Consider the following 17,500-nt stretch of genomic DNA (forward strand, 5'->3'; position numbering starts at 1 on the left):
AAAAGTAACTTAATCTGATGCAAAACAAATTTAATTGAATTAAAGTTTTGATTGAAGTTCTTATTCTTAATTAGAATTTACTCATGACTTGATGAATTATATTCTTTGAAAACTTTTATCTGGATTATCTATCCCTTCGACTTTCCCGTTGACTTGAAGAAAATATCATCGCCATCACTACATCTGATAATATCAATAACAACAACAACAACAATAATAATAATAATAATAATAATGATAATAATAATAATAATAATAATAATAAATGAATTTAGGTTTATTTGGTCTGGTGTATGTACATTTCTAAACACTGTGGCTTACTTACTTTACTTCAACCTTTCACTGCTGACCTAATCAAAATATGAAAAATTGATAAACATTTCAAAATCACCCAAACCATAACAAGTTGGTATTTATTGGAAAGGTCATCATGAGAGATTTCCAATGAATATAAACAAGCTAATATTTTTGTGGTCTTGAAAGATTATGCTACATCAAAAGTTTTGTTGAATTCACCACTGGCAGCGAAGGGGTTAAGGGCTGCTTTTTTATTGGTCCTATGCAGCAGATGAACCCTACTCTGTACAGAACCTTCACAGTTATTTTAATATGTTCATTCCTAGGCATTCAGCGTTTCACATCGCATATTACTCGTTTTTTGTCAAATCCACACGCTCGAAGCACTTATTGAACAAGAAAGTCTTTAGTTCCTTCTTGAAAGTCTTAATAACTTCAGTCTTTCGGATGTCTTGTGGGGGCTAACTTGGGAGGAGAGAGCTTGCGTAATAAACTTCCTAATCATTATTATTATTATTATTATTATTATTATTATCACTAGCTAAGCCATAAACCTAACTGGAGAAGCAGGGTGGTATAAGCCCCAGAGATCCAACAAGGAAAATAGTCCCAAAGAGGAAAGGAAATAAGGGAACACATAGAGTAGTGTGCCTGAGTATACCCTCAAGCAAGAGAACTCTAACCTAAGATAGTGGAAGACCATGGTACGGAGACTACGGACATGAATAGCTCTGTACTGCAAGCACATCTTTTTATATCCGAATACCTATCACTAAACGGTTTCAATATAATAAAGAATGAAATTTTATATATGGTGGCATAAATTAAGAACTTGTGTATAAAGGTTCAAAGATCACTCACGAATGACAGAAGCAAGGGATAGTGAAAATGCACTAGAGATTGAATGGCAGAGGCAAGGGATAGTGACAATGCACTAGAGATTGAATGGTAGAGGCAAGGGATAGTGACAATGCACTAGAGATTGAATGGCAGAGGCAAGGGATAGTGACAATGCACTAGAGATTGAATGGCAGAGGCAAGGGATAGTGACAATGCACTAGAGATTGAATGGCAGAGGCAAGGGATAGTGACAATGCACTAGAGATTGAATGGCAGAGGCAAGGGATAGTGAAAATGCACTAGAGATTGAATGGCAGAGGCAAGGGATAGTGACAATGCACTAGAGATTGAATGGCAGAGGCAAAGGATAGTGACAATGCACTAGAGATTGAATGGCAGAGGCAAAGGATAGTGACAATGCACTAGAGATTGAATGGCAGAGACAAGGGATAGTGACAATGCACTAGAGATTGAATGGCAGAGGCAAGGGATAGTGAAAATGCACTAGAGATTGAATGGCAGAGGCAAGGGATAGTGACAATGCACTAGAGATTGAATGACAGAGGCAAAGGATAGTGACAATGCACTAGAGATTGAATGGCAGAGGCAAGGGATAGTGACAATGCACTAGAGATTGAATGGTAGAGGCAAGGGATAGTGACAATGCACTAGAGATTGAATGGCAGAAGCAAGGGATAGTGACAATGCACTAGAGATTGAATGGCAGAGGCAAAGGATAGTGACAATGCACTAGAGATTGAATGGCAGAAGCAAGGGATAGTGACAATGCACTAGAGATTGAATGGCAGAAGCAAGGGATAGTGACAATGCACTAGAGATTGAATGGCAGAGGCAAGGGATAGTGACAATGCACTAGAGATTGAATGGCAGAGGCAAAGGATAGTGACAATGCACTAGAGATTGAATGGCAGAAGCAAGGGATAGTGACAATGCACTAGAGATTGAATGGCAGAAGCAAGGGATAGTGACAATGCACTAGAGATTGAATGGCAGAGGCAAGGGATAGTGACAATGCACTAGAGATTGAATGGCAGAGGCAAGGGATAGTGACAATGCACTAGAGATTGAATGGCAGAGGCAAGGGATAGTGACAATGCACTAGAGATTGAATGGCAGAGGCAAAGGATAGTGACAATGCACTAGAGATTGAATGGCAGAGGCAAGGGATAGTGACAATGCACTAGAGATTGAATGGCAGAGGCAAAGGATAGTGACAATGCACTAGAGATTGAATGGCAGAGGCAAGGGATAGTGACAATGCACTAGAGATTGAATGACAGAGACAAGGGATAGTGACAATGCACTAGAGATTGAATGGCAGAGGCAAGGGATAGTGACAATGCACTAGAGATTGAATGGCAGAGGCAAGGGATAGTGACAATGCACTAGAGATTGAATGGCAGAGGCAAGGGATAGTGACAATGCACTAGAGATTGAATGGCAGAGGCAAGGGATAGTGACAATGCACTAGAGATTGAATGGCAGAGGCAAGGGATAGTGACAATGCACTAGAGATTGAATGGCAGAGGCAAGGGATAGTGACAATGCACTAGAGATTGAATGGCAGAGGCAAGGGATAGTGACAATGCAGTAGAGATTGAATGGCAGAGGCAAAGGATAGTGACAATGCACTAGAGATTGAATGGCAGAGGCAAGGGATAGTGACAATGCACTAGAGATTGAATGGCAGAGGCAAGGGATAGTGACAATGCACTAGAGATTGAATGGCAGAGGCAAGGGATAGTGACAATGACAGAGACAAGGGATAGTGACAATGCACTAGAGATTGAATGGCAGAGGCAAGGGATAGTGACAATGCACTAGAGATTGAATGGCAGAAGCAAGGGATAGTGACAATGCACTAGAGATTGAATGGCAGAGGCAAGGGATAGTGACAATGCACTAGAGATTGAATGGCAGAGGCAAGGGATAGTGACAATGCACTAGAGATTGAATGGCAGAGGCAAGGGATAGTGACAATGCACTAGAGATTGAATGGCAGAGGCAAGGGATAGTGACAATGCACTAGAGATTGAATGGCAGAGGCAAGGGATAGTGACAATGCACTAGAGATTGAATGGCAGAGGCAAGGGATAGTGACAATGCACTAGAGATTGAATGGCAGAGGCAAGGGATAGTGACAATGCAGTAGAGATTGAATGGCAGAGGCAAAGGATAGTGACAATGCACTAGAGATTGAATGGCAGAGGCAAGGGATAGTGACAATGCACTAGAGATTGAATGGCAGAGGCAAGGGATAGTGACAATGCACTAGAGATTGAATGGCAGAGGCAAGGGATAGTGACAATGCACTAGAGATTGAATGGCAGAAGCAAGGGATAGTGACAATGCCCTAAACACTGACCATAAATACATATGATCAGCGTCCAAGCTCCTCTCCATCAAGCTAGGACCAGGAAGGGCCAGACAATGGCTGCTGATGACTAAGTAGGTACCCTTATAGGTCCCCCAAACCCTCCATCCTTAGCTCATAAGGATGACGAAGTTAAAGACGCTACAAGAAACTATTGAATTTGAACGGGTCTCGATTCCCAGTCTAACAGATCCCCAAGTGAGGACGTTTCAAATAAGCTAATGCAATGAATTTGAATTATCTGACAGTTTTGCGTTTCTTTACAGCAAGTAATATAATAATTATGATTTGATCAAGACTAAGGTTCCCTTTCGGGATAAATAAATTTAAACAAAATGCCTCTTTTCTTTTTTTTGGAAATTATTGGATTAAATTGATTCAAACAATTCAGAAACTATTTGATTAAGGGAACCTCAAAAATTCTTAATGACAGATAAAAACACGATATTACGTTCTCCTCGTGCAAGTATTGGAAATCAAGAAATGCCCCTTTTAGAAGAATGAGATGAACTTTCGTTTCGTAATTTTGGAGACTGAAGTAACTTGAAACATGTCTGGAAGTTCATATACATAAACATGAAATAACATTAGATTAACGGTTACCTCAAAAACAAAGTCCATAAGAATAAAAATCTAAGATTAATTAAATTCACTACTAATAAGAAAGGTCCATATGAATAAAAAAATAATTAAATCCACTACTAATAAAAAATAAATACATATCAAACCACGTAATAACTAAATAAAAACAAGGCAGAATAAAAACTCCTCCAATATAACCCTTAAATAAAAAAAAAATAAAAAAAAAATGCAAATACCTCACATGCAAACACATCCCCAACGCAGTAAAAGCAAATGACATAAAAATTGATAGCCCCCTTCTCTCTCTCTCTCTCTCTCTCTCTCTCTCTCTCTCTCTCTCTCTCTCTCTCTCTCTCTCGTAGTCCTTCACTCTATGGCCAGCAAGCGCTTAAAAGGGGATACCAGAAGGATCACTGCCGTGATATCCAATATTTTTCCCAAAGCCTGAAGGACTAACTGACCGCGTCCGGACACCCGAGCGGCTAAAGAAAAAACCTACCGAGGTGGCAACAGAGTGATAATCACTTTAGGCGTAACCATACGCATGTTTGTGCGCACTTCTGTTTAAATATATATCACCATTAACAATTGTTTGTATACAGTAAATGGTTGCTTGTATGTAAGCATGTAATTAACAACAAACAGGCGTTTGCTTGCATGTCTGCATGTAACTAACAGAAAATTGTTTGTATGTCTCCATGTAATTGACAGTAAATGGTTGCTTGTATGTGAGCATGTAATTAACAACAAGTAGTTGTTTGCCTGTCTGCATGTAATTGATAGTAAATGGTTGCTTGTATGTGAGCATGTAATTAACAACAAACAGTTGTTTGCATGTCTACATGTAATTGACAGTAAATGGTTGCTTGCATGTGAGCATGTAATTAACAACAAACAGTTGTGTGCATGTCTACATGTAATTGACAGTAAATGGTTGCTTGCATGTGAGCATGTAATTAACAACAAACAGTTGTGTGCATGTCTACATGTAATTGACAGTAAATGGTTGCTTGCATGTGAGCATGTAATTAACAACAAACAGTTGTGTGCATGTCTGAATGTAATTAACAGTAAATGGTTGCTTGCATGTGAGCATGTAATTAACAAAAAACAGGTGTTTGCTTGCATGTCTGCATGTAATTAACAGTAAATGGTTGCTTGCATGTGAGCATGTAATTAACAACAAACAGGTGTTTGCTTGCATGTCTGCATGTAACTAACAGAAAACAATTGTTTGTATGTCTGCATGTAATTAACAGTAAATGGTTGCTTGTATGTGAGCATGTAATTAACAACAAACAGGTGTTTGCTTGCATGTCTGCGTGTAACTAACAGAAAAGAATTGTATGTATGTCTGAATGTAATTAACAGTAAATGATTGCTTGTATGTGAGCATGTAATTAACAACAAACCGGTGTTTCCCTGCATGTCTGCATGTAACTAACAGAAAACAATTGTTTGTATGTCTGCATATAACTGATAGAAAATGGTTGCTTGTATGTGAGGATGTAATTAACAACTAACAGTTGCTTGCATGTCTGCATGTAATTGAAAGCAACCGGTTGCTTGTACCTATGCATGTAACTAACAGCATACATTTGCTTGTACTGTATGTCTTCATCTAATTAACAACAATCAATTGTTTGTACCTATGCATGCAATTAACAGAAAACAGTTGCTTGTATGTCTCTACACAGTTGGCAGGAAATTCTTGCTTGTATGTTTGTATGTAAGTGGCAGCAAACTGTTGCTTGTAAGTGAAACAATTGCTTATATGCTTGCATGTAATTGATTGCAAACGGTTGCTTGTATATCTGCATATAAGTGGCAGCAAACAGTTGCTTATATGACTGCATATAATTAACAGCAAACTGTTACTTGTATGTCTTTATGTAATTGGCAGCAAACACTTGTTTGTATGATTACATGTAGTTAACCGCAAACTGTTGCATGTATGTCTGCATGTAACTGAAAGCAAGCAGTCGCTTGTATGTGTGCAATTAATTGACAGCAAATTCTTGCTTGTACGTCTGTATCTAATTAGCAGCAAACAGTTGTTTGTATGATTGCATGTAGTCAACAGAAAACTGTTGCTTGTATGTCTGCATGTAATTGAAAACAACCGGTGGCTTGTATGCCTGCAGCTAACTGACAGAAAACGGGAGATGAGGTAATAGCAAAGCGTGAACTTCATTCATATACAGTATACATTTACAGGAGTTTAAAATTAGGCATGTATAAAAAACTCAAGATATATTAACGAATGGTATAACCTTAAATAATGCATATGTACAATCATGCACGCACATATTCCTTGTATAATGTAATGTGCAATAACACTGAAAACGCTGTCATTAAATATAGAGGCATCAGTAAATGACCGAAATTTTCAATACTAAAGGACAGGTTTGCTAATTCATAAATGAAAGGTTATATATATATATATATATATATATATATATATATATATATATATATATATGTATATATATATATACATAAATATATAAATATATATATATATATATACAGTATATACACACAGTAGATATTCATATGCATACATATCCTTAGTTATATATAATTATATACATATACATTCTAACCATACATATATATATATATATATATATAAATATGTATATATATATATATATATATATACACACACACACACACACGTTTCAAAAAAGGCGAGAAAAATGTTTCCACCCAAAAGAGCAGGAAAGGAAAAAGAGAAAAAGACGGTGAGTGGGTAAAAGGGAAGGGATAAAGGGTGGATAGTGGATGGAGGTACAGGATAGAGGAAGGGGGGGGGAGGAGGAGGAGGAATGGGGTGGGGGAGGGGGTTATGGAAGGACGAGCGAGAGCCATCAAGAGTTGGGTTGACTCTAATTGGGTCCACAGGGCTGGCACGAGACACTTCCCCGGTGCCAAAGCGAGGGAAATTTCATTCCGTTGTGCGCCCCTCGCCACACATATAAAGTCTCTTCATAAAGGTCCTTCTCCACCTCCTCTTCCTCCTCCTCCTCCTGACTGGTCCGAGGACGTCGTTGGGCCAATGAATAGCCTTTTGAGGCCGCCAGTCAACCTTTCGCCACCCGCTGGGTCTTCTTCTTTCATTTGTTTCATGTCTTTTCTCGCCGCGTTTGGATACGCCTTCAAGAAGGTCTGACGCCGTTATTAAGGCTATTGGACTTATAAAATAGATTGCGTCTTTTTTTTTTCTTTTTTTAAGTGGGGCGTTTTATGTTCGACTAAACAAAATAATAACAATGGGGGCTTTTTCAGCAAGGGTTATTGTCCACCTCAAAACTAACATCAGCTACTGAAGGCTTTTCAGCATTGGAGAAAAAAAAAAAAAAAAATTCATTTGAAAACCTTAGTAAAGAAAATACAACATATTTGATTTATTATGTTAGTTATTCATAAGCGATATCCCGAGATTGAATCCGAAGTGAATTGGATACTCATTTTAAGCATGATAAACCCCCTATTATATATATATATACATATATATATATATATATATATATATATATATCATGGCCTTTTTTGTACTGGATATGATGTAGTAATTTGAGAAGAACATCCTAAGTATGATTACAAAACTGCAATATACTACAATTTACTTGCAACGGAATTTCTCAACAGTCTGGAAGCGTCGTCAAATTATTTCAGCAATTTTTTAAATTATGTAAAAGTTTGTTAAATTGAGCAACAGCGAACATAAATGCAATGGCGAGGAAGGAAATGGCAAGAGATAATGCAGTATCCTTATCAATTTGAAATAAAAGTTATGAATAAAATTTATATTGATGAGAAAGATATGAAATATGTATATACATGTAATTGCTATAGTCCATTTCTTTTAGCGAGTCATATTTGCACCGACTCGCAACGGTGCCCTTTTGGCTCGGAAAAGTTTCCTGGTCGCTGATTGGTTAGAATTATCTTGTCCAACCAATCAGCGATCAGGAAACTTTTCCCAGCTAAAAGGGCACCGTTGCGAGTCGGTGCAAATATGACTCGCTAACAGAAATGGACTATAGTTAATGATAGGGATGTGAGAAGAGTATAAAGGAGAAAATATGTGTAAATAGGCAAGGAACGCAGAATTGAAAGGAGTGTACGAAGAATTAGCGATACAAGATGAGATCACTCAGTCAGTGAGGGGTTCTTGTAGTTAGTTATAGTTGTTTGAAGTTTTTTTTTTGTTTATATAGGAAATATTTATTCTAATGTTTTTAATGTTCTTAAAATATTTTATTTTTCCTTGTTTCCTTTCCTCTAAAATATTTTATTTTTCCTTGTTTCCTTTCCTCTAAAATATTTTATTTTTCCTTGTTTCCTTTCCTCACTGGGCTATTTTCCCTGTTGGAGCCCCTGGGCTTATAGCATCCTGCTTTTCCAACTAGTGTTAGTGTTGTAGCTTAGCATTTAATAATAATAATAATAATAATAATAATAATAATAATAATAATAATAATAATAATAATAGCAGGTTAGGAAGATTTAAGACAAGTTTAGAAGTCTGGAAACATGATAGAGTTCTTATTCCTGTCAGGAGATAAGCTAATCTATAATAGATACTGGAGGATGGATACAGTCAAAAAAAAAAAAAAAAAAAAAAAAAAAAATGGAAATGAATAAATGATTATAAATTTTTTTTCTTAAAACATGACACATTGTTCTACAAGTAGTTGAATGGAATTGATGCAACAAGAGGGATTAGGTGATTTCCCATCAAATAAAGTAAGTCTGGATGATGGAGTGGCTGTTAAAGAAGAGTTGAATGGACTAATGGGTCTCTTTGTATAAAGGAATAGGTGATATAAACACAAAGAATTATAAGTTTCCGACATTAAAGTCTTCCAGAGAAGATGTAGAACTGGATTTGGATCGAAAATGTTAAAATTATATCAAGAATTTATAAAAAGTAATGAACAGCGTTGATTAGGCTGGAGAGAAGGCAAGTAAAATAAATATTTCAATGTAAAGGGAAAAAGCTGTTCAGGCATATTGGGAACTAAAAATATTCCAGATAGAATCAATAGATATGCAATGTGAAACCTGTTATGGATTACTGATATATAAGAAAAGATATTGGGAACAATAATTGTTTTATAGAATATACTATGTGGTGGTGAGGGAATAAGAGTGGCCATTGATTGATTGATTGATTTAAAGTTTCCAGGCATCCTGACATCTAAGGTCATTGACGCCGATATCATTTAGTTTATATATATATATATATATATATATATGTATATATATATATATATATATATAAAGAATATCAAATTAAAACCATAAAAGTTTAATGTCATTATAAAAGTTAGTTTTCAAAAGACCTGCTTCTGAAATAAATCTAAAAATGCCACTGTGCATAGTAGGACACATCATGTCCAAGAATCCTTGCAAGGATGAACCTGCCATCCTCACCTCGAGCCTCAAACAAATATATATTCCTTAAGTTATTATAATTGGGGCATTCGGTCAACAAATGCCTCACTGTTAAAGGTACTAAACAGTCGTCGCAATACGGTTGGTGTTGGCCCTTCAGCAGAAACTCGTGTGTCAACCGAGTGTGACCAATACGGAGACGACAAAGAGAAGTCTCTCATTTTCGGGGCATCATGTCATACCTCCAAGGAGATATGACATTTGTTACTTCTCTCATTTTATTGCCATATAGACTATCCCAGTGCTGTTGCCATTTATTACAAAGCAATTTCATGATGGAGTGGCCAGTGAGACATGAAACGTAGGTTGGATATGTGTGCGATAACGACCTTATATATAGATGGTTGAGAGTAAGACTGACACACAATTCAAACGATAAAACATGCGATAGCAAGCTTAAACAGGTTTATATTTTCGATGCAGGTGAGAGCGGGATAAAAAAAAAAAAAAAAAAAAAAAAACGTTAGTGTACGAGCGTGTATGAAACCCGTGCGGTACAGATAGGAAAATGGAACAGAATGGATGATATTTCCATAATAATAATAACAATAACTCTCTCTCTCTCTCTCTCTCTCTCTCTCTCTCTCTATATATATATATATAGATATATATATAGTTACATATAAGTATATATATATATATATATATATAGTTATATATATATAATATATATAAATATATAAACATATATACATAATATATATATATATATATATATATTCTACAAATCGTTGTGCCTAATCTCCACCCCATCTCAAGAAAAATAAATCTTCAGACGAATCTCGACACGCTTACTCAAAGCCCCCCCCCACCCCCCACCCCTGGCCCTTCCACCACCACTAACCCCCTCCCCCTCCCCCCCTCCCACCCCCCCCTCACAAACGAACACACTTTGGAAAGAGGAACAAAAGGATTCGGCCCAAATGAGAGCAGGAAAAGGATAAAGATCTCCATGCAAAAAGACAGGCGATAAAGAACCCCGAAGACAAATTGCTCGCTGTGATGGTGTCTTGAGTAACCATTAAGAAAATTAGCGACATAACACAAGACGAGTTTTGCTTTCCTTCGTTCTTCTTCTTTCCTTTTTTTTATTTTCAAAAAGAGGAGGCCAGGGCTAATGATGCGTGCCACATAACGACCCAACCAGGGAAAGACGGATGAGTGAAAACGAATAAGAAAGGATTTGAGAGAGAGAGAGAGAGAGAGAGAGAGAGAGAGAGAGAGAGAGAGAAATATAATATAAACTTTTGCAGAGATATTCAAAGTTTAAAAATCGCTCATGAAAGAGGAACCAGTGAAAAATTAATAAAAAATTTGAAGAGAGAGAGAGAGAGAGAGAGAGAGAGAGAGAGAGAATATATAAACGTTTGTAGAGGTATTTAAAGTTTACAAGTCACTCAGGAATCGCAGGGAAAGAGGAATTAGTGAAAATACAATGAGAGAGAGAGAGAGAGAGAGAGAGAGAGAGAGAGAGAACATAAAATAAACTTTTGCAGATATTTGAAGTTTAAAAGTTGCTCATGAATCGCAGGGAAAGACGAATTAAGGACAAAAGAATAAGAGAGAGAGAGAGAGAGAGAGAGAGAGAGAGAGAGAGAGAATATGATATAAACTTTTGCAGAGATATTCCAAGTTTAAAAGTCGCTCATGAAAGAGGAACTAGTGAAAAATGAATAAAAAAATTTGGGGAGAGAGAGAGAGAGAGAGAGAGAGAGAGAGAGAGATAAACAACTTAATATAAACTTTTGCAGAGATATTTCAAGTTTAAAAGTCGCTCATGAATCGCAGGGAAAGGCGAATTAAGGATAAAAAAATAAAGATTTTGAGAGAGAGAGAGAGAGAGAGAGAGAGAGAGAGAGAGAAATATATATTATAAAACATTATCCTGAAACCGCTAAAATTAAAACCCAACACTTTTATAAGCCAAAAAAGTAAAAAAAAAAATCTAAAACTGTTAAAAACCAAATCCAAAAATTTTATAATCTAAAATGTAAAAAAGGGAAAAAAACCTTACCCTAAAACTGTTAACATCCAAAACCTGAAATTGTTATAAATCAAATATGAAAAAAACACTATCCTGAAATTATTACAAACCAAAATTTAAAAAATGTTACAAACCAAATGATAAAAAAAAGAAAAGCACATTATCCTAAAACTATTACAATCCAAAGCTAGAAAATGCTATAAACCCAAAAAGTAAAAAATTATTAAAACATGATCCTAGAACTATAATAAACCAAAACCAAAAGTTCTTATAAACTAAAGAAAATGAAAAAAAAGTTATAATAAAAAAAAATAAAAACTATCCTGAAACTGTTACGAATCGAAAATTTTTATTAACCAAATGTAAAAAACAAAATTAAAATCATAAACCTAAATCTGTAGCAAACCAAAACCTGAAATTTAAAAAGAAAAACAACAACAATATCCTGAAACTGTTAAAAAGCAAATTTTATCATGAACCAAAAAGTAAAATATAAACATAAAATCATAAACTTAAAACTGTTACAACCCAAAACCTGAAATATGCATAAACCATATAGAAAAAAAAAAAAAAAAAACCACAATTGTCTAAGAAAACTTCTAGCACCACCGTTTCTCACACTATTTAAGTCTCCCAAGACCTGAACACGATTCCGATTCTAGACCGAGAGAGATGTTTATGATAATGGAAAACTCTACATTATAATTCATGGCTCAGAATACCGATGTGGCCAACAAGACAGGATGAAGGAGGGCCAGCCATCATTGGGGTATCTAGACTACATCGAGAGAGAGAGAGAGAGAGAGAGAGAGAGAGAGAGAGAGAGTATGGGGGTCTGGGATGTTTTAGGAGAACTACTCAATTCAGAGTTGGTTAACGACTGAAGGTCAAAGGTCAACCGAACAGTGTCTATCTCACGTGCTGGGTCCTGTTACCAAATTCGGAGGCGATCATAGGTGTAATGAAGGCTTTGAATTTATCTCCCCTATGTACTAAGAGTAAGTGTCTGGATATATATATATATATATATATACTATCACGCTGACGGGTAACCACTTGGAAAACAACAATCTCCTACAAATTGCCCAAACTAGTGTGTTGGAGTTAGGAAAGGGGGAGCAGTTTTAATGAGTATATCTATTTAAATATTTAATCATCATTTTTGACGGGTCACGTACACTAGTTTATATATTGTACCGTATATATCACACCGTATGTACACACACACACACACACACACATATATATATATATATATATATACGTGTGTGTGTGTGTGTGTTTGCGTTTTTTAGGGTATTGGTTTGGTACCTTACATTATCAATCAAAATATGATCATAATTTCCATGAATATTTTTTTTTTTATTAGATATGCAAAACATTATCCCATGTTAATTCTTATCATTATCTATAAAGATACGAGAGTTTCCGAAAAGGTAAGTTCCTTGCAGTAAAAAATTTCAGAGAAAGACTACATCAATCAGATAAGACACATTTATAATCAAATATCCAAAAGGATTTTTATATGAACTTAGTTTTGAGAGAATATCCAGAAATAGCTATAAAATAATGAAAAGAAAGAATAAAAGAAAATGTTTGTAAGTGATTTTGTTCTATAAACATAGTGATACATAATTGACTTAAAAGTAATATCTGGAAGAAAACTAATGTTAAGTTTCAATAAAAGAACATTTTTGTAAGTGATTCTGTTCTAAAAACATTATGAACATAATGATACATGATTAACTTAAAAGTAATACCTGGAAGAAAACTAACGCTAGTTTGAATAAAATAACATTTTTGACATTATGAACCTAATGATACATGATTAACTTGAAAGAGACATCTGAAAGAAAACTAATTAAAGAACATTTTTGTTAGTGATTCTGTTCTAATAAAATTATGAACATAATGATACATGATTAACTTACAAGTAACATCTGGAAGAAAATTTAATGTTAGTTTCAATAAAAGAAATTTTTTTTACTGAATCCCACACTCACCTGATTTTCACATCCTGAAGAAGTACGGCGACAGTAAAGGCAGATTCAACAACTTTTCTACGGATTGGCTTCTCGTCACAGCTAAGTACAGCAGTGAAGTCATATACGCCACTATCGTGATATAGGTGACTGACTTCTATAGCTGGCAACTTATCAGATGTAACTCCATCAGGGTCGACTGAAGTAGGAGTGTCAGAAGGATAATTTACTGAAGCAGGAGTGGCAGAAGAATAATCGACTGAAGCAGGAGTGGCAGAAGGATACTCGACTGAAGTAAGGGTGTCAGAAGGATAGTCAACTGAAGTAGGAGTGTCAGAAGGATAGTTCACTGAAGTAGGGGTTTCAGAAGGATAGTCGACTGAAGTAGGACTGGCATAAGGATAATTCATTGGAGTAGGAGTGTGAGGAGGATAGTCGACTGAAGTAGGAGTGTCAGAAGAATAGTCGACTGAAATAGGAGTGTCAGAAGAATAGTCGACTGAAGTAGGAGTGGCAGAAGGATACTCGACTGAAGTAGGAGTGTCAGAAGAATAGTCGACTGAAGTAGGAGTGTCTGAAGGATAAACGCTTCGACTTCCGACACTAACTGAATCATCAGTGCTGGATAATAGGTTAACATTTCTTGCTGGAAAATCTTGATGATCATCAGTAATACTGGAATCAATCGATTTAGAATGTCCCTCTAAACCACTAGAAGTTGTAGTCGTTGGTTTTCTACGTTGAGTAGGAGTTTTAGAAGGAGAGCCAGAGGGCGGAGGAGAACCGGAGACGCGGAAACTTCCCTCCGGTAGTAAGGTAGGGTGTAACCCGCCATCACTCCCTGGAGAGCCATCGGCCTGGAATTTGTGCTCCTCCTCTGCGAGCTTCGCCATTTCCTCTAGTTCTTTATTTTGACCATTCACCTGCTGGACGGCCATTTCTGTCAACAGTCCACCAGACCTGGGGACATTTTCACTACCGGCTAACTTCTTTACGCGTCCGTCAGTTGCCTCTGAAGAAATAAGAGACTGGCCGTACTTCCTCGTATGCTCCTCTTCGCTTCTTTTCAGTTTGGTTATTTCTGCTGGAATATCAAGAGCGGCAATTTTCAGGTTATTTCCTCTAGAATTCTTCTTTCCTTCGTCATTCTCATCTGGCCACACCACAGATTCTCTTTTGATTCTCGTAAGCTCCTCTTCGCTACTTTTCAGTTTGGTTATTTCTACTGGAATATCAAGAGGTACAATTTTCAGGTTATTTGCTCTGGAATTCATCTCTCCTTCGTCATTCTCATCTGACCACATCACAGCTTCTCTTTTGATTCTCGCAATGCCACTGTTTTCCGTAAGAGGTCCTTCAGTTTCATCTCCAAAAGCCCAGCTCCAAGTCACCACCCCATCTGGACATAGCTCAGCGTATAAGTCTGCTCCAGTCGTTGACCTTGTATTATCTTGGCTTGATTTCGTTGCAAATTCTTCGCCTACGGAGAGGTGGGCATATGCAAATGTGCTGCCACTTTCATCTATTGCCAGCAGATTACTTGGACCTGAAAAAATAAACAATTAAAATTAATATGCATCAAATTAAATTCCATTTGTATTATTTTTTTATTTACAAAAAAAAAAATGAATATGTATCAGATTAAATTCCATTAATTCCATTTGTATTATCTTTTTTATTTACAAAAAAAAATAATAATAAAATAAAAAGTTCAGCTGGGCTCCACAAGGCACAAGAAGAGTTGGAAGACCCGGGCCTACATGGCTGAGGACTATGAGGCGCGAAGTAGGAAACAATGAATGAGGAAGTATTGAATTAAAAGCTCGACTGGCTAAATCTAACTGAGGCCCTTTGCGTTAATAGTCGATGATGATGATGATGATGATGATGACGTATTAAATATTTTACATAGGAAACTGTAATACAAAATTAACAATAAGCTTCTACTGATGGTTCATAGTAATAAAAGATGGGCCGAATTTATCCTCTGTAACCTTTTATAGTGTGATTTCGAATTATTTTGACTATTTGGGGTCAACTTAACAAATCACTAAAGAATTAAACTATCCATTGCATTTCCTTTCCTCAATGGTTATTTTTTCCCTGTTGGAGCCTTTGTGATTATAACATTCGAATTCTCCTACTAGGATTAAGGCTTAGCTAGTAATAATGACAATAATAATAAAAATAATAATAATAATAAAAATAATAATAATAATAACAAAAACAATAACAACAATAATAAAAATAATGATAATAAATAATAGTAATAATAAATTATACCTTAGTTTAGATAAGAAAAAGAAAAAAAAAAGAAAATACTACTTATGGAGATAAAGGAACGTGAAACCAAATCGTAATCTATCAAGGATGAATAGGATGAAAAAAAAATTCTGCAACCAATGTATCAGTTATAGTCAGAAAAGTAGCGACTGCAATAGCAGCCATACCACCACTAACAGCAGCAGCAGCAGCCCAAAAACATAAAACTGCATCGTATTTTATCACGAAAGCATTAGATAAATAAAAGCAACTCATGCAACTAAAGCATCAGTTCCAATCATAAAAGCACACCATTAAAAAAAAAAAAAAAAAAAAAAAAAAAAAGCCACTAATTTTAATCGGAAATTCTCCGTAAAAATATACTGTTCTCGGCCGTATTTCCGTAAAATACAGGCGACTGTAATTTTTACCATACTTTGTTATCATCTTTTACGAGTTGGTGACCGTAATATCCCTCCTTTACGTCAATGTATCAGTTTTTAAAACGGTAAATACCTGGCAACATTTATTCCAGGATTTGTACAGTTTATTTAAAGCAAATTTTCAACAGTGCAGCAATAGCGGCAGAAGCAGCCCTACTACCACTAATAGCAGCAGAAGGAGCAGCCCAACTACCACTAATAGCAGCAGAAGCAGCCCTACTACCACTAATAGCAGCAGAAGCAGCCCAACTACCACTAATAGCTGCAGAAGCAGCCCTACTACCACTAATAGCAGCAGAAGCAGCCCTACTACCACTAATAGCAGCAGAAGCAGCCCTACTACCACTAATAGCAGCAGAAGCAACCCTACTACCACTAATAGCAGCAGAAGGAGCAGCCCATCTACCACTAGCAGCAACAGCAGCAGGGCAGCAGTAGCAGAAGCAGGAATAAGTAACAGTCCCAGAAAAACGATGTTCCATGATCCACTTTCACGCCATCAACCCGATCTGCGTCCATTCTTTATTTTTCCTCTGGTACCTTCATTTCTCTGACGCCAGTTCCAGCTTCCCTCCTCCCACGCCCCGTCTGAAATCTAGGGGAGGGGGGGGGGCCCTCCGTCCCCTCTCCCCTCGCGTAGAAATTGGCTTATCACACATTTATGAATGCGAGATCCTCTCACTTCCAACCAATATAATAAGAGGATCGGCAGAGCTCCTGATAGCGTGCCTTTGCCTGGGCGCTAAAATGCCGGTGGATTCTTCATTGATTTTAAGGTCTTTAAGTAAAAAAAAAGGCTCCATATTCAAGGCTTGAAGTTTATACAGAAATGATTCTGATTTGAGAACGTCAAACTAGTGTACGTGACCTGTCTAAAGTGACGGCTGAATATCTATCTAGATATGCACTCACAAACAATCGCCCTCTCCCACCCCTACTCCTTCCTAACAGCAGCCCCACTTACCAGGGTATGACTACATTTCCTCACTACCTGAGGGACGGGGAGGACACTGAATAGTTAAGCATAATCAGAGAATATATACATACATACATACATTATATATATATATATATATATATATATATATAGATAGATAGATAGACAGATAGATAGATAGCCAGAAACCTGCTCTTTATTAAACAGGGAAGATGTCTAGATGATGCTTTTTCATTCATTCCTGCACAATACATAAAAAAAAGCTATAGGTATGACATCATGGCCTGAAATGCATTCTTATTGTTGACTACG

General features: G+C 36.5%; 2 protein-coding genes across 2 annotated transcripts in view; both read right to left on the minus strand.

Moving 5' to 3' along the window:
• LOC137659670 (mucin-22-like) overlaps nt 1-16,041 on the minus strand; it is a 734,167-nt gene extending 718,126 nt beyond the window's left edge. The window contains exons 1-3 of the mRNA XM_068394496.1: nt 16,007-16,041; nt 15,389-15,462; nt 13,568-15,092 (exon numbers count right to left, since the gene is read on the minus strand). Of these exons, the coding sequence (XP_068250597.1) occupies nt 13,568-15,092; nt 15,389-15,462; nt 16,007-16,041 (1,634 nt within the window). The remainder of the gene's footprint in view (nt 1-13,567; nt 15,093-15,388; nt 15,463-16,006) is intronic.
• A 314-nt stretch (nt 16,042-16,355) lies between these two features.
• On the minus strand, nt 16,356-16,733 carry LOC137659671 (uncharacterized). Its single transcript, XM_068394497.1, has one exon. The coding sequence runs from the start codon at nt 16,731-16,733 to the stop codon at nt 16,356-16,358; it is 378 nt and encodes a 125-aa protein (XP_068250598.1).
• Nucleotides 16,734-17,500: the final 767 nt, after the last annotated feature.

The sequence above is a fragment of the Palaemon carinicauda genome, chromosome 20, assembly GCF_036898095.1.
Source record: "Palaemon carinicauda isolate YSFRI2023 chromosome 20, ASM3689809v2, whole genome shotgun sequence".
NCBI lineage: Eukaryota > Metazoa > Arthropoda > Malacostraca > Decapoda > Palaemonidae > Palaemon > Palaemon carinicauda.

What these genes read in the sequence shown, in the direction of transcription:
- LOC137659671 (XM_068394497.1), bottom strand. Translation starts at nt 16,733, where the DNA reads ATGGAACATCGTTTTTCTGGGACTGTTACTTATTCCTGCTTCTGCTAC.